Genomic DNA, 20,631 nt, shown 5'->3' on the forward strand with positions numbered 1-20,631 from the left:
TCCGGCAATTTGTTTATGCAATATTCCAAAATGTGCATAAAAATAAGTTGGAAACATAGTTAATGAGAACAAGGTCGGATATCAAATCATGCAATCTTTTGTCTTTCACTATCATGTGACTTCAGATGATTTAGAACAAAGTGCATGAATTGTATGGACAATTTTAAATTCTTTTGTCATTTTGGAACATTTATATAATAATAATTCTAATAATTTTAATAATAATAAAATAATGTTTTCTTCTTATTATTGAGAAAACTAGTTTAAATAAGGCAATGGATCAAAATCTGAAATTCTGTCACAATTTGATTATTGACTTGAACTATTTGGGCATGATTCATAATTATTCTAAAAAATATGCGTAAAAAAACATAAAAAGGTCATAATAGATTACAAATCTACATTTTACTGAATATAGGTCAAAATTATATTTTGGATAAATCGATGTTTAATACATTAAGTATTAAGTAATAAATAAAATCTATTATTAATCTTCATTACCTATTTATTTAATTTTCATTGCCAGATCAATGCACTGTGATACATTTGCGCTTCAAGCACAAAGCGAGCACTTTCTGAAGAATGCATCTACACCCTTCAACACAGGCCGATTCTTACATAATCAAAACACATAATCAGGATATTCAAAACACTTGTAAACACACTCAGCTGTTCTTTCTCCACTATTTTCAGTCCAGTTGGATGTGGCAGGGCAAACAGCCTTTCAGAGTGTGTAAAATAAGGCTGCCAGCTCAAGTTAGAGAAAGAGTTTTCAAGCCTGTCAAAAGAATTCTCAAGCTTATGGACAGGGGGATACCGAAAACTCCAGCAGCCAACGGCAACCCTTCAGCACAACCGTGTGGTGCCTAACAAGCTCTGGAAAGAGTTGCTCTGCACGGAGAAAGACAGGTACTCCTAGACAGGATGAGAGGGTGCTGATTTCATCATATAGGACAAGCCATTAAACGCTCAGACCAGCTGAGGCATCTGGGTTAGACAGAAACAAATCAGTCATTCCCGGAATACTACAGCTAAAAGCTTAATTACTTCACTGCTTTATAATCATTGATTATGATGTGAGCTAATTATTGAAACTAATAAACCATTTTAAATATTTTAACTATCACTTATTGGACAAATATAACTTATATGAGCTTTGGCTGGTAGAGTGCCTCTGCTGGTACATACCATAACTACACCTTATGGGGACACAAAGCATAATAATAAGTCAATTTTTTAAACATGTTACATAAAAAGGTGTAGGTTAAAGGAATGACTTAAATAAATACTCCGGGTTCAGTATAAGTTATGCTCAAATTTCCTGTAAAACAAAAGTAAAAATGGGATGCACTTTTGGAGGCTTTAAAAAGCATAAATGTGAAGCTTATAATTGAATAAAAGCACTTACATTAATTCTCATGTTAAAACTATTATAAACTATTATTTGAGCTGTAAAGTTGTTCTTGTAATTTGAACAGTCATTTTAGTGTTTTAGGTGTGCATTGTTGTGGCATATGAAATTGTAAAATTGGAAATGATTTCACACACAAAAGATTTGCAAGCATTTTTTTATCACGTAAAAATCATATTAACATGCATATTGTTTACGTTTTATGAATCAGTGAGTACTTTGATGTTTATGGATTGACCTCATTCACTGCCACTCATTGGGACTCATATCTTTGCAGTTTTAAAGAAAATGAGAGATAAGTCAAAATGAATATTTGTAGTGATCAACGTTATAGCCACCAGTGCTGTTGACTAAGCTTAAAGGGTTAGTTCACCCAAAAATTTAAATTATGTCATTAATTACTCACCCTCGTGTTGTTCTACGTTCATCCTAAAAACACAAAAGAAGATATTTTTTAATGAAATCTGAGAGCTTTCTGTCCCTCCAGAGACTACCACATTCAAGGCCCAGAACGATAGGAAAGACATCGTTGAAGTAATCCATGTGACTCCAGTGGTAATTTAACTTTATTTACGAAAATATTGATCTGCAAAGCATGTTCAAGAGAGCACCACGATGCATGCGTGTTGTGTTGACGTGAGAGCTGACATTGTTGTGTGAACACGATTTGGATAATATTATTTTGTAAATAAAGTGGTAAATTATGTTTTTTGTGCAAACAAAGCACTCGCGTCGCTTCATAAAATTTAGGTTAAACCACAGTTACTTTAATGATGTCTTTCCTACCGTTCTGGACCTTGAATGTGGCAGTTGTGTTAGATCTCTATGGAGGGACAGAAACCTCTCGGATGTTTTAAATTAAAAATATCTTCATTTGTGTTCTGACGATGAACAAAGGTCTTAAGGATGTGGAATGACAAAAGGGTGAGTAATTAATGACAGAATTGTAATTTTTGGGTGAACTAACCCTTTAACTTTTATTGAACTTTGATATGATTATTCCTTTAAAATAAGATATTTTGAAGAATGTCGGTAACCAGACATTTGATGGACCCCACTGACTTCCATAGTAGGAAAAAAAAAATACTATGGAAGTCAATGGGGTCCATCAACTGTCTGGTTACCGACATTCTTCAAAATATCTTATTTTGTGTTCAGCAGAAGAAAGAAATTCATAAAGGTTTAAAACAACTCGAGGGTGAGTAAATGATGACAGAATTTTAATTTTAAAGTAAATTATTCCTTTATCTATATTTACTAACTGCATACATTAATACAATATGTAAGAATTTTGTAATAAAATATCCAAAAATCACTTATCACATATATTTCCTGCAGTTGTGTACTTACAATATCCCAAAAGTTCCCAAAGTTCACAAATATTTTTAATTTCAGAGAAATTTTAAATAATGGTTCGTCCCTGTTCACTTGTCGCCTGTCAATGACATTTATCGCGTTATCCCTGGTTTCTGCCCGTACTGCCATAGTAACATATGGCGACAGACGTGGACAACTGCGTTACGTCTAGCGGCACGCTCACGCTGTTGTTGTTTCATTCAAACATTATGGATCATGGCAAGCAGACTTTGGGACAAAAGGAGAACTAAAACGAGGATCAATATCAGTGTGGCGTTTTCGAGATGCTGAGCACTCCACGTCCGTGACAAACTTCGACTTGACAGAGTAGAGGTGAGCAAATGTACATAAAACTAATCAATGTTATATAGCTCAACATGATGAAATGTTAGAACATGATCAGTATGTTATTTTAATGTTGATCTAGCTTACTGCTAGTCTCATACAGCACACAAACTAACACATAGAATAACATTATAACTTGTGCAGTTTAGTGTGATAGTGTAGACCAAGTGAAACAGCGCTGCGTTACCTCACAAGTTTCATTCGTCAAATAAACTGACCTGTGTGAGTATTAATTCAGCACTTGCGGTTCGTTCGGTAGAAAGAAATGTCCTTATTCGTTTATATCCACGGGACTCTCGTGTGGCGCTGATATCTGTCTCTGTTATTAGCAATCATGCTATGCTTCATACCACAGTCATGTTAAAAACATCAATGTATTCACTCATCCATAAACATTATTAGATCCTTTGGCATGATGACAATTTCCATAATTCCGCTTATGCGTCATCAACCTACACCTTTGTTATTGTAAGAGGTTAGCGACCCCTAGTGGCGAAAAAAAAAATATATATTGTAGCTTATTTTGTAGCAATATGTACACATCTTTACAATGCCTCAAAATAACAGCTTCCTGTATAAATAGACCACCTATCGACCACACCATGCGCTGGATACAAATAGACGACACATGGAAACGGATGAATGTCAACAAAGAAAAAAGTTTTGTTGGAAACTGACCAGCTGTGAGAGGTCACAGTGGCAGACAGTCTGGAGTCTTCCGGACTGGATCTGACTGGCAGCTCCAGTTGATACCAATGGAGAATCAACAATGAGACTCAAAAAAATGCTGCCTCCCAAACAGGTAATACACAACGAGGCTGCTTGTTTAGAAAAAAAAAAAAGAAAAAGAAAAAAACTTGACTACAAGTATTTTGTGGTTATTTACATGCACCATTCATTAGCTGTCACAAATACAATGAGAAAAGTTAAGCATAAAAACTCCTGCTGGCAAAATGGAATATTGGCGTCAACGTGATTAATTCACAGTTAATCTGCCTTTCCTTCTCCTGTTTGTTATTTTCCTTTTGGCTTTCTTTATTATTATTCTCCGCAGGTCTCGTTTCAGCTGTAATTAAAGCTCCCATTTGCTGTACAGATTCATTTCTATTGCTACACTCCCTCTGCATCAGCGAGTACAGAAAAAACAAAAACAAAAAGCAAAACCTAGTTGCCAGGAAGAGATCTTGAAAAATCTCTGCCTCGAGTGCAATATTTATTTAATGCTTCAGTTCACAGTTCAATTCGGTTAATAAAGACTCCCCAGCAAAGTTTCGTCCAAGCTAAAAGCCAAAATATTTGCCGAGATGTAATAAAAGTGACAACATGCTGGAAGGGAAGGGCAGATGATTTACCTCTTACTGTTGGTAGATACAGAGAGGCTGCAAGGGTTCATTAACAAATTGTGGGAAATGAAATGAAAATGGTGAACTAAAGGCTAATGCGGGCAGAGTAACTGGCATCTTCAGGTGACTTTGAAAGAGAACACTGAATATATGTGATCAAGTCCTCAAAGAAAGTTCAAGAGACAAACTTTTTAAGTGAATTAATAGCACAAAAAAAAGAGTTCAGGCCAAACACTAGAGAATTAACCTCTTTCCGGTCCAGAAGTTTGATTGGTCAAGCAGTTCGCATCACTCAACTTGTCTGTGTTAACATTCCAAACCAGTGTTAGTGAGTGGTGTGAAGTGATTTTCTACTTTATCATGGAGAAACAATGATTTTAAAGAGAAAAGTCTCACTAATGACTCATTGTCAATCATTCAAGTGGGAATACTACAAGTACTTTGGGGTAAAAATGTGCTAAACCATTTGATTTTATCAAAAGAACATTTGTTTCGACTGATACACTATCTGATTTTGGCTAAAAAGCATCTCATAACAAATAACTCTCAGTGCCTTTTACCTTGACTTAAAGGCATTTTGTAATAGTTATTAAAATTTCCATAAATCCAAAAAATAAAGACAAAATAAATTCATTTATAGCACGGTATAAAAACCAGGGAAATGTTGAGAATTGTTCAGCTCTTTTGGCCTAGAGCGTGTTCATCCTGAGTATCAACACAGCAAGGTGTCTCTGTGTGTGTGTGATCTATCCTAGGTGTGAAACCACAAGTAGATGCGTAGCTTCACCTCACATTTCCTCGCCATTTCGTCAGTAAGCAGTCAGATGCCTTCATTATCAAAACAACCTTCTACTCTCTAAATGGGTTTTGCTCTGGGCTGCAGGATGAAGCCGGAGAAAATGTGGAAATGGCACTTTCAGAGTCTGACAAGAGAAATATAATTTCATGCAAATGTAGCGTTTAGTTTAGAAAATCAGGGTAATGTTTTTTTCCCCCAACCACTGTCTCTCGCACAACCTCTTTCCACTTTTTTTTTTAATTTCACACTCCAATGCACAACTATAAATGATGACCAAAAATCTATCTCAAGAACATGCTATAGTTTTGTGTACGACTGAGGCCTTTTAGCAAAGAATAATATTTTTTTCTCATGGATAACTAATTGTTCGCTTGTACGCTTTGGTCATATCGCATAAAATTCCTGTTGACATGAACTCACAAGACCCTGAACAGTCACAAAAATTAAAAGCAATCTATGCAATATGTACACAATTACACAATTAAATGTAACAGAATAAATTATATATATTGTTGTGCAATATGCATAAGAATACAATTATCCTGCCTCATTGTTTAACATATTTAACTAATCTATTATGTATAATGCTTTTTGTTTCATTTGGAAAAGCCTTTTATGGGCAGTGATGTAGCTCTTACACAGGTATTTTATTTATAATACATACATACATATACATATATATATATATTTAAATTTAATAACTATAAAATTTTATCAAACAGTATTGGTTCTGCAGAATCAGTGTCGGTATTTTCGTTGCCTGCTCAAGTTTTGTATTTTTGGGAGTATTAAGAACGAGTTGACACTGTACTTTCACACTAATAGAAGTGTCCCCTTCAGGTCCAGCTTGGGGATTAAAGGACCGCAGATCAATCCGCAGAAATTCTCCTGTTGTGAGCTAGATGTTCAGTGCCTGGAGTATGGGATTCATGGCATTGTTAGCAGTGTGTTTATGTCTCTGGATCAATGTTCAGGCCTGCATATTTCATAAAGGCTGTCTTCAGGCCACATTCTCAGAATAAGAGGAAATAAAAACAGAGTCATAAGACAATAACACAGAGAATCAACACCACCCTCCCCTCATTATCTCTTCACCAGCACATCCTCCAAATAAATGAACCATCATTTACCATCCAATCCTGTACAACAAATGAGACACACTATGAGCCTTTTTAACAATTTATAGTACATTAGCCTCTATGGCTCTGGCTTAATTGTCATTCGGAGATGCTTTTCTGCTCGTTTGTTTTCTGCCTTTTTGATTCCTGTCTTTTTCCAAAAGACTGAGATTTTTATACTCTGAGAAGTCAAGCATTTGTGGAGATATCTTAGCTATTTATAGAAGCTCCTCATTTTTTGATACTAAGTGTACAATTATGTATTTATATCTCCACATGAAATGGACAGGACAAGATCGCAAGACTGGAATACTTGATTCTGATTGGCCAAACATGGCACTCTGTAGTCAAATATGTTTTTATAATGGTCTCTAAACTGTCCAATTGATTGCCATCCCAACCAGTTACCTACATACAGTGAGGAAAATAAGTATTTGAACACCCTGCTATTTTGCAAGTTCTCCCACTTGGAAATCATGGAGGGGTCTGAAATTGTCATCGTAGGTGCATGTCCACTGTGAGAGACATAATCTAAAAAAAAAATCCAGAAATCACAATATATGATTTTTTAACTATTTATTTGTATGATACAGCTGCAAATAAGTATTTGAACACCTGTCTATCAGCTAGAATTCTGACCCTCAAAGACCTGTTAGTCTGCCTTTAAAATGTCCACCTCCACTCCATTTATTATCCTAAATTAGATGCACCTGTTTGAGGTCGTTAGCTGCATAAAGACACCTGTCCACCCCATACAATCAGTAAGAATCCAACTACTAACATGGCCAAGACCAAAGAGCTGTCCAAAGACACTAGAGACAAAATTGTACACCTCCACAAGGCTGGAAAGGGCTACGGGGAAATTGCCAAGCAGCTTGGTGAAAAAAGGTCCACTGTTGGAGCAATCATTAGAAAATGGAAGAAGCTAAACATGACTGTCAATCTCCCTCGGACTGGGGCTCCATGCAAGATCTCACCTCGTGGGGTCTCAATGACCCTAAGAAAGGTGAGAAATCAGCCCAGAACTACACGGGAGGAGCTGGTCAATGACCTGAAAAGAGCTGGGACCACCATTTCCAAGGTTACTGTCGGTAATACACTAAGACGTCATGGTTTGAAATCATGCATGGCACGGAAGGTTCCCCTGCTTAAACCAGCACATGTCAAGGCCCGTCTTAAGTTTGCCAATGACCATTTGGATGATCCAGAGGAGTCATGGGAGAAAGTCATGTGTTCAAGATGAGACCAAAATAGAACTTTTTGGTCATAATTCCACTAAACGTGTTTGGAGGAAGAAGAATGATGAGTACCATCCCAAGAACACCATCCCTACTGTGAAGCATGGGGGTGGTAGCATCATGCTTTGGGGGTGTTTTTCTGCACATGGGACAGGGCGACTGCACTGTATTAAGGAGAGGATGACCGGGGCCATGTATTGCGAGATTTTGGGGAACAACCTCCTTCCCTCAGTTAGAGCATTGAAGATGGGTCAAGGCTGGGTCTTCCAACATGACAATGACCCGAAGCACACAGCAGAATAACCAAGGAGTGGCTCTGTAAGAAGCATATCAAGGTTCTGGCGTGGCCTAGCCAGTCTCCAGACCTAAACCCAATAGAGAATCTTTGGAGGGAGCTCAAACTCCGTGTTTCTCAGCGACAGCCCAGAAACCTGACTGATCTAGAGAAGATCTGTGTGGAGGAGTGGGCCAAAATCCCTCCTGCAGTGTGTGCAAACCTGGTGAAAAACTACAGGAAACGTTTGACCTCTGTAATTGCAAACAAAGGCTACTGTACCAAATATTAACATTGATTTTCTCAGGTGTTCAAATACTTATTTGCAGCTGTATCATACAAATAAATAGTTAAAAAATCATACATTGTGATTTCTGGATTTTTTTTTTTAGATTATGTCTCTCACAGTGGACATGCACCTATGATGACAATTTCAGACCCCTCCATGATTTCTAAGTGGGAGAAGTTGCAAAATAGCAGGGTGTTCAAATACTTATTTTCCTCACTGTATGTCTCTTGGAGCACTTTGCCCTGTCTGCTGACATAAAACAATAATTGGAACTGAAATCAATATTTTCTGTTTTGTATTTCATGCTTTGTGTCTAGGGTTATTTTATGAGAATTAACAGAGTGAATGTACATTATCTATTACTCATAATTAATTTTTAAGTACCAAATCACTGACTGTGGCTTTCACGCAACTATGTTTTCTATTCACATTTTACTTAAAAGGTTTTCTTAACCTTGTGACTAAGCTCCAAAGGACCTCAAGAACAAACGACTTATAGTGCACTAGTTTCCCATATATACTAGTATAAACTGTAAAATTGTGAAATATTATTACAATTTAAAACAACTGTAATTTATTCATGTTATGGTAAATCTGAATTTTCAGGCAGCCATCACTCCAGTATTTATATACAAAGGGTGTGTATGTGTGTGTAAATGTTTTCTTTACTGTCACTTTTATTTAGCAATGATGTATTAAATTGGTTAAAGTTTTAAAAAAACAGAACACAACCTTTTGAATGTTAGTCTACACATGACAAAAACAGATTTCAACAATCTAGAAAGATTACAGTTGATTTAAATAATATAAATCACAGTATGTTTGAGGTTTGACTTGAGCTGAAAGCAGATTAACTGTAACATTGAGCTAAACATTGAGCTGGAAAAATCGGACACATTTTTGTCATCTTATACATTCGAGTCAATTAAATGTCGTTTGAGCCGTAGAGTAAAATAGTGTCAAATTGATGACAAGGACATGATGTAATATTGACTAAATACTTAAAAAAAATAAAAATACTGTAATACCATCTAATATATATATATATATATATATATATATATATATATATATATATATATATATATATATATATATATATATATATATGGCATTGCTCTGAAATTCCTACGTGTTTTAGCTCTTCCTGGATACGGAAATGTTTTAATTGTCGATTAGGCTCTGGAAGGTAATTTGCATCGAGGTCTTGAGTCAATGGGGGTATAACTTTACAATGGCACTAATGGTATATTTTGTATAGCACAGGTTAAATATTACAATCTTACCTCACTGACTTTAATTTCCCCATGTCATCAGCATTTTCATTTCACCTCTGCTTCAGAGGGCTATTAGATGAAGAAACGCAGCTTCAACTTCCTGTCTGGAGCTTAATGAGGGACGGTGATGAAGTGCTACTGGGAAGGATTATGCACTGAAAGAAGCTGATCCTCTTATTTATATTTTAATAATTAAAAGGCCTTAATCATTTCAGATTTATTGTGTTATTGACTGGAGGGATCACTTAGAAGCCAATAAGAGGTAGATGCAGAACAGCTGCTGTGGATTGTTTTTGTGTAAATATATCACAGGATGGTACATATTAACAACAAGCCTTGGCTATATTAAAAAGGTCCATTATTTAAACAATCAACACACACACACACACCCCTCGAGAAATATGTTCTTTTCCATTGTTGTGCTGTGTCTAGCTGGCTTTAAGCATTTTTTTGTAATCATAAACAATTAAGTCACACTAAATGTTAATGTTACATCGCTCTATTAGCATACTATATTTAATATAATATGATACTATAACAGGGTTCCTACACATTTTCCATTTCAAAATTCCAGACTCAAATTTCAAATCCTCTCTGTAAATTTTTCAGACCAATTTTAACATAAATGGTTCACACAACATTATTTTCAGCACTATATTTGGTATATAGTACAGTCATCTGTATTATTTTCAGGTTTTTTTTTTTTTTTGGTTTTATCAAAGTGATATCATGCACTTACATACAAACCTAAAATGCTTTATAACTTAACCTGCATATATTCACTTCTGACATACCAGTTTGATACTGTAAATGTGGTTTGATGTTGCATGATCATCAAACAGCAAAGTACAGTCTGATTTAGATGATTGTTTGCTCTTTACTCTGTTGCTGGTTTCTCTTTGTGAATTTTAAAAGATACTTGCTTATGGTAAGGACAAACAGTTTTGCGTAATGCAAATGTGCGCCTTGAATTCATTCAGTCATGTTTGACAATCACTAAATGGGTCACTAAACTTTCCAAGAAAACACTGTTCTTTATGATAAATTTATTTTTTGAAAACTGAATAGGGGGCAATCTGGAAATATTTTTTCCATACTTATCCAGACATGGAAATTACTTTTTAAAATCCATATTTTTCCAACCTGTGTAGGAACCCTACTATATTAATATTTGCACACACGCATTACTGTTTTTAAACATTTTTGGATGTTACAAATTTTAATTAAAATAAATGCTGTTCATTTGAACTTTATATTTGCCAAATAATTCTGAAAAAAGTATTACATTTTCCACAAAACAATGTTTTCCACATTGATAATAATAATAAATGTCATTATACAATAAATAAGCATATTAGAATGATTTCTGAAGGATCATGTAGCACTGTTGACTGGAATAATGTCTGCTGAATTCCGTTTTACCATCACAGGAATGAACTACATTTTTAAATATATTATATAGTAAACAGTTGAATGGTAATGTAAGGCAGTGTGTGTGTATTAATTATATATAGTATACAATTATAATACACTGCTCAAAAAAATTAAAGGAACACTTTGAAAACACATCAGATCTCAATGGGGAAAAATATCATGCTGGATATCTATACTAATATGGACTGGGTAATGTGTTATGAACGAAAGGATGCCACATCGTTTGATGGAAATGAAAATAATCAACCTACAGAGGATTGAATTCAAAGACACCCCGGAAATCTAAGTGAAAAAATGATGCAGCAGGCTTGTCAGTTTTGCTGAAATTTCATTGCAGCAACTCAAAATGGTTCTCAGTAGTTTGTATGGCCCCCAAGTGCTTGTATGCATGCCTGACAACGTCGGGACATGCTCCTACTGAGACGACGGATGGTGTCCTGGGGTATTTCCTCCCAGATCTGGACCAGCACATCACTGAGCTCCTGGACAGTCTGAGGTGCAACCAGGTGATGTCAGATGGACCGAAACACAATGTCCCAGAGGTGTTCTATTGGATGTAGGTCAGGTGAGCGTGGTGGCCCTTCAATGGTATCATTCCTTCATCCTCGAGGAACTGCCTGCATGCTCTCGCCACATGAGGCCGGGCATTGTTGTGCACCAGGAGGAACCCAGGACCCACTGCACCAGCATAGGGTCTGACAATGGATCCAAGGATTTCATCCCAATACCTAATGGCAGTCAGGGTGCCATTGTCTAGCCTGCAGAGGTCTGTGCGTCCCTCCATGGATATGCCTCCCCAGACCCTCACTGACCCACCACCAAACCGGTCATGCTGAACGATGTTACAGGCAGCATAACATTCTCCACGGCTTCTCCAGACCCTTTCCTGTCTGTCACGTGCTCAGGGTGAACCTGCTCTCATTTGTGAAAACCACAGGGCACCAGTGGCGGACCTGCCAATTCTGGTGTTCAATGGGAAATGCCAATCGAGCTCCCTGGTGCTGGGCAGTGAGCACAGGGCCCACTAGAAGACGTCGGGCCCTCAGGCCACCCTCATGAAGTCTGTTTCTGATTGTTTGGTCAGAGACATTCACACCAGTGGCCTGCTGGAGGTCATTTTGTAGGGTTCTGGCAGTGCTCATCATGTTCCTCCTCGCACAAAGGAGCAGATACCGGTCCTGCTGATGGGTTAAGGACCTTCTACGGCCCTGTCCAGCTCTCCTAGAGTAGCTGTCTGTCTTCCTGGAATCTCCTCCATGCTCTTGAGACTGTGCTGGGAGACACAGCAAACCTTCTGGCAATGGCACGTATTGATGAGCCATCCTGAAGGAGCTGGACTGCCTGCGCAACCTCTGTAGGGTCCAGGTATCGCCTCATGCTACCAGTAGTGACACTGACCCTAGCCAAATGCAAAACTGGTGAAAAACAGTCTGAAAAGATGAGTAGGGAAAAAATGTCAGTGGCCTCCACCTGTAAAACCATTCCTGTTTTGGGGGTTGTCTCACTGTTGCCCATCTAGTGCACCTGCTGTTAATTTCATTAACACTAAAGCAGTTGAAACTGATTACCAACCCCCTCTGTTACTTAACTGACCAGATCAATATCCCAGGAGTTTAACTGACTTGATGCTATTCTCTGATTAAAAAGTGTTCCCTTTATTTTTTTGAGCAGTGTAGTAACAGTATTTGCATTGTCTCTATTTCATAGATTGTTTTTGCCTCGTATTCCTAGAAACATTGAGAGAGACATGAAAGGATAGGGAGTAAAGCAGAGGGAGGGATGGTTATATCTGAAAATGTCACGAGTCGGATTCAAATTCGGGTCCTCTGTGCAAAAAAACCCCAAAACAATCCATGTGCTCTACCATCCAGGTCACTTCTCCGACATCCAATTCACATTTTTTCGTAGTGCTGTCTGGCTCCATCACATTATTTGTGAACCAGTTCTATTTACACTGAGTGCAATATTTTGTATTTATGAATGAAGGCTATACCCTTTGTAGGAATTCATATTCCACAGGATTCATTGCCCGAGAACTGACGGGATGGGCCATATACCAAGAAGAACTTGAGCTTGTTTTTCGTATGCACATAACTTCACATAACAGATAGCCATTTAATGCATAAACACAAGCAAAGAAAATCAAGTCAAGACACAAACTGAGTTTGGAGAGGTTTAGACGAGTGGTGTGACACATATGGAACTCTGAGACACTTACCACTTGACCATTTTGAGGGTTCTTGTGGGCATACGGAGGACCACGGATATGATTCCACATCTGACCTGACGTCATGGCAAACACCACACACTGAGGAAAAGAAAAAGAGGGAGAGAGAGATTTGTTAGGTGAGTTATATGGTGATATGAGAGTGACAAACAGAAAGAGTGAACGATAAAGATTGATTACATTCTAGGAGTCTGCAAAAAAAAAAAAAAAAACTCCCTTAAACTGCCATTATAATCAATATGGTGGATAACAAACTTTATCCATCAGAGAAGTAAAGGTCAGCCTTCAGACTTTGGGGAATACATATAAAGCCCAAGCTCTACAATTTACAGACAGCACAACACTTTCAATCAAACTTTTATGCAAGACACAGCACATAATTTGGGCCCCAGGTGGTAAAAAGCACAACAAGACTATGCTTTTTCCCCTTGAGCTGTTGTCTTCTGTTTTTATTGCATCATCTTGGGTTAGATACAATAAATTGGCCTATTTTATGGTTTAAAAACTCTATAAATAATTTTAATCTAGGTTTACTCCATGGTCAGCTGGTTTTATTTTTTTAAAGGACCTTATAAAGCAATAGCAAAAGTGTTGAAGTTGAACGGTTCTAGGGCCAGAGCGAGATGCCCATTGTACTGCTGCCAGGAAATGCACTGTTGTTTGATCTGGCCAGTTTTTAACTGAAAGCATGGCTCCAGCATTTTAATTTGAATTAGGGCTAAATAATCAACATTAGGCACCAGTGCAGCCATGGCCCAGCCAGTCTTGTTGTAGATGAACTCCAAGTTGTTTCTGCGCAGGTAGAGGAGCCCACCGACCAGAGACACCAGCAGAGCCAGAGCGATCGTACCCGAGTAGTTGGGTGGCCGGAACACCCGAATCTAGACAAACAAATCAAAACAAATTTCAACTTTTGACCAACACCTTATATTTAAGAAATAACGACTTGAATGCCAATGCTCCATGAACAATGAATGCTGCAATGAAGTGGAAGCAACAGACTTTCTGTAACAAGTTAAGATGTTAACATGTCAGTGTCAAAGCTAACAGAAGTTTGTGTTTGATAAGGGACCTAGAAATAAAATTAAATACTTATTGATTTATCACACAATTACATCTTTAGAATTCACAATTACATCAACATTTTAACAATTCTAACATTGTTTAAAATTGTTCAAAAAAAAAAAAAAAAAAAGAAGAAAGAGAATTTTGGACCCTGTTATGACTATAATTGCAATAGTGGTAGTATAAAGCATACGAATTGTCAACACAAGTAAAATGTTGACCCTTGACAGAGTATGGTAATAGCATTATTATTATTATTATTATTATTATTATTATCAACAACAGCATTAAAGATTACAGCAATTTACATAGAAATATACAAATAAGTAACAAATGGATGGATGGATGGATGGATGGATGGATGGATGGATGGATGGATGGATGGATGGATGGATGGATGGATGGATGGATGGATGGATGGATGGATGGATGGATGGATGGATGGATGGATGGATGGATGGATGGATGGATGGATGGATGGATGGATGGATGGATGGATGGATGGATGGATGTTTTCTCAGGAATTGGTAAATGCAAGCCTGTTAAAATAGGGTTTTTAAAAACATGAAAAGAAGATGACAGTATTCTGATACCTGTCATGTTAAGACAAACAAGAGAAATAATGAAGTAATATCTATAAACCTCACTCCACTTTCAAAATGAAAAAGTAAACCTTAGTTTGGTAAACATATGAAATGAACAAGGCTAAAGTCAGGGTCAAAAAGCGTCAAACTGAAACAATGAAGAGGAAATTAAAGCCCGGGTTCAAATGTTAAAACACTGCAATCTCAAGGCAAGGCAAGTTTATTTATATAGCACATTTCATACATTATGGCAATTCAAATTACTTTACATAGAGAGGAATAAAAATAATCACAACATAAAAGCAAGGAAAATTCAAACAGTTATTCAAAAGGCCAAGACCAAGTTATTCTCAAGGCCAACCTTGGTCACCATCATAGTTAAAAACAATGGTAGTTTGTAAAACTTGAAAAAGTGCCTTTAATGTGTAAATGGCAGTTTTTGAACTGCTTTCAACAGAATTTGTATGTTATAGTCTGAATATCTTACTTTCAATGAAACCTTTCCTGATGAGGAAACTTCATTCAAAACCACTGCATGTGAAGTCACTAACTGTCTGCACCGAGGCAATTGCCTTAGGTATCAAACAGCCATTGTCTATTGAATTCATTCATTCCTGCAAAGGTTGACGATCCCTCCCTTCCCTCTTGCACTCTTTTCTTCGCCTTAGGCCAAAAGTAGACCCAGAGGGCTAGTAAGTCTAAGACGCATTGGACGCTCAGGATGCTCTATTTATGAGTGTTGTGATGCGAGACCCAGAGGGCTGTAAACACGTTTAGTGCCTGTCGTTCAAGGTCTTAAAGTTCAAAATGTGTACTACAGCTTCTGCTGCTGCCTCCGAATCAGATCAGATTAATCTAACAAAAATTCTGTCTACTCCAGGGGGTGGACGAGCAACGATCCAATGCGCACAGATAGGCCGACAAAGACTAATAGCTAATTTAGCTAATGGTATGGTAATTTAGTAAACAGAGAAATAAAATAAAAAAAAATAAAATAAAATAAAATAAAATAAAATAAAATAAAATAAAATAAAATAAAATAAAATAAAATAAAATAAAATAAAATAAAATAAAATAAAATAAAATAAAAATAAAAAAAAATAAAATAAAATAAAATAAAAGTTATGGTAAATTAGTGAACAGTTATAAAAAGAATAATAATAAAAAAACTTTTGAAACACAGTACTGTCACGTGTCAGTGTATGTTTGGACTTTCAGTTTGTGTTTTGATTTGTTCCTGTTTTCCTTTGTTCCTTTCCTTTTCCCGCCACTCCTTCGTTTCCATGGTTACTGTCATTTTCAGTTCTATTGTATCACCTGTTTAGTCAATCATCGTCATCTGTATCACCTGTGTTCTGTTAATCAGTGTTATCTGTGTTTGTATTTAAGTTCCGTCTGTTCTGTCAGTCTTCGTCCGATCTCCGTTATATTTAGTGTGTGTTGCTAGGCTACCTGTTCTGCCGTCCTGTGTTTAATTACCAATAAACCTTTGTTTTGGAATTATATCCTCGTCTCCGTCCACCCGTGACAAGTACACAAAGTCTTTCAGTGCCTCTGCAAAATTGTGAAATGGAGTTGACTCAAAGATAATGGGCCTTATTATTTCAGCGATCTAAGAGCATGATCTAAAGCGCAGGGAGCAATTGCACTTAGGTGTGTCCAAATCCACTTTTGTTTTACGACGGGAAAAATGGTCGGCGCGCATGGCGCATAGTCTAAAAGGGTTGTCCCTATTCTCTTAATGAGTTTATGGGTGTGTTTTGAGCATAACGTGAAATAAACCAACCAGAGTCTCATCTCCCATTCCCTTTAAAAGACAGTTGCGCTCACGCCTTGGCGGTTTGCTATTTACATGACGGAATTTGCAAGCGGAAAGACTGACTGAACTTTATTTTTAATATTTGGCTAGTTTGTGTGCTGCTGTGCGTCCCTGTGTGTGTAATAAGCAGATTGTAAGCGCGTTGTGGACCCGCCTATAGGCACATATTACTAACGCGCTCTTTAAATAATATAAAAAATCTATTTCAGTTGCCTCAAAATAGCAACGCTCCAACAACGCGCCTGAACACATCTTGTTTTCAGACCAGCACGCCCATGGGCGCATAAATAGGCGCACATGCATTAGCTATTTAAACAATGTGGCGCAGGACGTGAAAATGATAACTGCGCCGGGCTGAAACTAGCAAAAAAACAAAACACTTGCGTCGCTCTTGTTGCTGTATTGCGCCAGGTGTATGATAGGGCCCAATGAGTCCAACTGCATGGAGGGAAGAGCATTACTGACATATGATCTCCGCTGAAATCTACACAGCGCTTCTAAATCAGTGCACTGCATTTAAAAAAAGTAGCTTTTCATCAACTGATTTAACTCAGACCTTCCCTAAAGGTGATATATGTATATACCTTAAGTGACTTATTCAAAAATATTAAAGCTGAGACCGAGGTAGAGTCTTAATAAGGCAACTGAATTAGTGCCAGTGCTCCAAGGCAGTCGTCTGTAAATGCATTAAGGTGCCGGTGATATTTTTCAATGAGAGCTTCTCTGGAGGGAAAATCTATGTTAACATGATGGGGAAATTGATGTTATCTGTCTCCATTTCCTCGAGACCCCGTATCTGGCTCTGCCTTCGCATAAAATCGCTGCTCGGTTCTACTTCGTAGGCTTTGTGAATCTCTCAGTTTGCACATTTCATCACTGATCTGATTTTTTTTCTTTAAGAATTGCTTTGACAAAAAGCTAGATTTACCAAGCAAGCTGGAAGGTGTTCACTATTCCAAACAGATTCAACAAAGTAAGGATTACAGAAGTCTGTACTGTAATCATTGAAAACACAGAAGAAATCCTTTAATCAAAAGAGTGTTTATAGTTGTCCTCAAACAGTCTTGTAGGATTATCAGACACATAATTATAGCCTACTTTCAAGCTTTTGGCATCAGTTATACAATCACTATATTATTATGTATAAAACTGCTAACGTGTCTTGAAAGGTCATAAAGAGGTTGCATTTTCAAGAGACAGGAGAAAAGATGTTACTTATCACTTTTAAAAAGTGTATTGAGATTTATTTCTTCCCATTTTGGCATCTGCAATGTTGCTCATAAAAGTTGCTTCTCAAATGAGTATAAGTCTAATGAATGCAAATCAATTGATTAAAAACAACCATCAGGCAAAAGACACCACACTGTAAACCCAAATAATTTGACAAAAAAGAAAAAGAAAAAAGGTAATCAGTTACATAAAAAAAAAGAAAAAAAAAAAGTTAAAGGCACACTATGCAAGAATTGTACCTTAATATAACAGCTTCAAAGTAATTTCGGTGGTAAACAAACTCATAGTAGGGCAAATAATCCTGGTAGTAAAGCTTGGGGGGGACGCCGCTGGAAAAACCTTGTCAAAAAATTGTCATATATCTGTTCTCAAACCAAGCTCATATGTCCACTCGTCTCCATGATGTCAACCCCCCAAAAACTCACATAACAGAAACTGTTCTAAATTAGCATAGCAAAACATTAACACTATATTAAATCTCCCACTTAACATTAATCTTGCACAAAACAAAACATCATATAACACTTAATTTTAGCATTTACTCTTCTTTTCAAGTGTCACGGCTAAGCATGCTGGGAAATAAAAAAAAATCCCAGCCCAGTTTGTTAAATTTAAATTTGTCTAAAAAAAATAAAATAAAGTTCACAATACTCAAAACAATCAATCAATTTAGTTTACTTAAAATGTGTCAGTTTTGTGAACTTAAAAGAAAAATAAAGTTCTACATTCTCATAAAAGTTAATTTGATTGAACTAATTTGTTTAATTTAAGTGTGTCTTACTACCAATCCTTTTTTTTTTTTTTGAGCATTAGTATTATAAAATAATGCATCATAAAAGCTAAATAAATTTTTTTTTTTGAGACAGATCATAAATAAATGTGTCTGGAAGGCAGATAACTCTGCTTTCAACAGCAGTGCTTTTACGTTTCAAAATTCTGTCAGTCACGTACATTATGCATTTACACTTGTATTTGCTAAACATTGAAATGCACCAAGAGTGATATAAAACACATCAAATTTATTTGTACATATTCTAAAACTGTAAGTTTTGTTAACATATTTGAAAGAAGTCTATTATGCTCACCAAGACTGCATTTTCTAACCAAACAGTACAGTAGTGGAATATTATTACAATTTAAAATAACTGTTTTCTATTCTAATATATTAAAAATATAATTTATTCCTGTGATGGCAAAGCTGAATTTTCAGCATCATTACTCCAGTCTTCAGTATCAAATGATCTAATAACTCTATATTCTGATTTGGTGCTTAAGAAACACTTATAATTATTATCAATGTGGACAACAGCTGTGCTGATTTTTTTTTTTTTTGTGTGGAAATCATGATAACGTTTTTAATTTATATATGTATATATATTTATTTATATATATATATATATATATATATATATATTTATATATATATATATATATATATTTATATTTATATTTATATTTATATTTATTTATTTATTTATTTATTTATTTATTTATTTATTTATTTATTTATTTCTTTCTTTCTTTCTTTCTTTCTTTCTTTCTTTCTTTATATATATATATATATATATATATATATATATATATATATATATATATATATATATATATATAAAAGAATGGTAGTGCAGCAGTATATCATACAGTACCTGCACATCAGTACGGTCTGCAATCCACTTGGCCAGCTGCTCAGAGGCAAAGCCAATCCGCTGAAGGTCAAAGGTGTCTGCCCTCTTCGGCTTCCCTTTGGCTGGGAAATGCATGAATGTTGGGGCAGAGTTCATGTTTAGCTGGAAAAGAGAGAGAGAAGAGGAAGAAAAGGCAGGACATATGAGAGAGAAGAGGAACAGGAAGCATATGAAGGGAGGAGAGGGGAGGGGAATGATGAATTGAAGATAAACAAGAGCACAAAAACATTTATATCTGCTAATAAATCAATAAAGCAGCAGGAACAGTGTGATGCGTATTACAGAGATTTCTTTTAATAAGGAAACAGGAGCAATTGAAGAGCCTCCAGAGGGAGGTAAATTACTCACTACAAGAATGAAGGGCCAGAGAGAGACAGAGAGAGAGAGAACAACTGGATAAAAAATAAAATAAAATGATAGAGTTAAAAGCAGAGGGTTCACACAAATATTTGAATTTTTTGACCCAATGCTGTTTCAGCTAAGAATGTGCATGAGTACTTGAGTACTCTGAAGTGACAGCAGTCATCGATCGCAAAAAAAAGCACTTCGTTCTTAATTTTGTGATTTGTTAGTCTTTTTTAGTGATACCTTGCAGTCAAAATGAGCAGCAATTTGGGTCAAAAGTGATGTACACTTCGAAAAGGATTTCAGGGTGTTCAAACAGGATGTTTTCTTTCTTTCAAAAGTAAGTGGACTGACTGTAACTCGGTGGAACACAATGGAGGGTGTTGTGAGATGTGTTTAAATGTTGTTTTACTTTTTATTTTATTTTATTTTTTATAACTGTTTTAACATGACACACAGCCGATAAATAACACCACATGTGATGTGTTGAAAAGTTTGTGTAAAAAATGACCCAAAATTCCCATCTCTAGTTCCAACCTTGTATTTTCTTTCTTCTGTGAAACACAAAGGGAAATGTTATTTCTGAGCTGCTCTATTACATAAAAGAAATGTGGAAAGTGATTTATAATGGTAAACTCCAAAAAGGACACAAAAAAGCAGCATATAAGCATCTTAAAAGTAATTGTGTGCTATATTAAACGTTTTCTAAAGCCCCATGGTCAAACATATTGTGCCATTGTGTAAGCCCGCGCTCAGTCGGCCCAATGGAGGCATCCGATCAGCGGGTGAAGG

At 36.3% G+C, this 20,631-nt stretch overlaps 1 protein-coding gene across 1 annotated transcript in view; it reads right to left on the reverse strand.

Annotated features, from left to right (window-relative positions):
* tusc3 (tumor suppressor candidate 3) overlaps positions 1-20,631 on the reverse strand; it is a 95,474-nt gene that overhangs the window by 26,058 nt on the left and 48,785 nt on the right. The window contains exons 4-6 of the mRNA XM_084098025.1: positions 19,456-19,596; positions 13,852-13,992; positions 13,103-13,192 (exon numbers count right to left, since the gene is read on the reverse strand). Coding sequence (XP_083954151.1) covers positions 13,103-13,192; positions 13,852-13,992; positions 19,456-19,596 — 372 coding nt within the window. The remainder of the gene's footprint in view (positions 1-13,102; positions 13,193-13,851; positions 13,993-19,455; positions 19,597-20,631) is intronic.

This window comes from Abramis brama, assembly GCF_963993115.1.
Source record: "Abramis brama genome assembly, chromosome: 2".
Lineage (NCBI taxonomy): Eukaryota > Metazoa > Chordata > Actinopteri > Cypriniformes > Leuciscidae > Abramis > Abramis brama.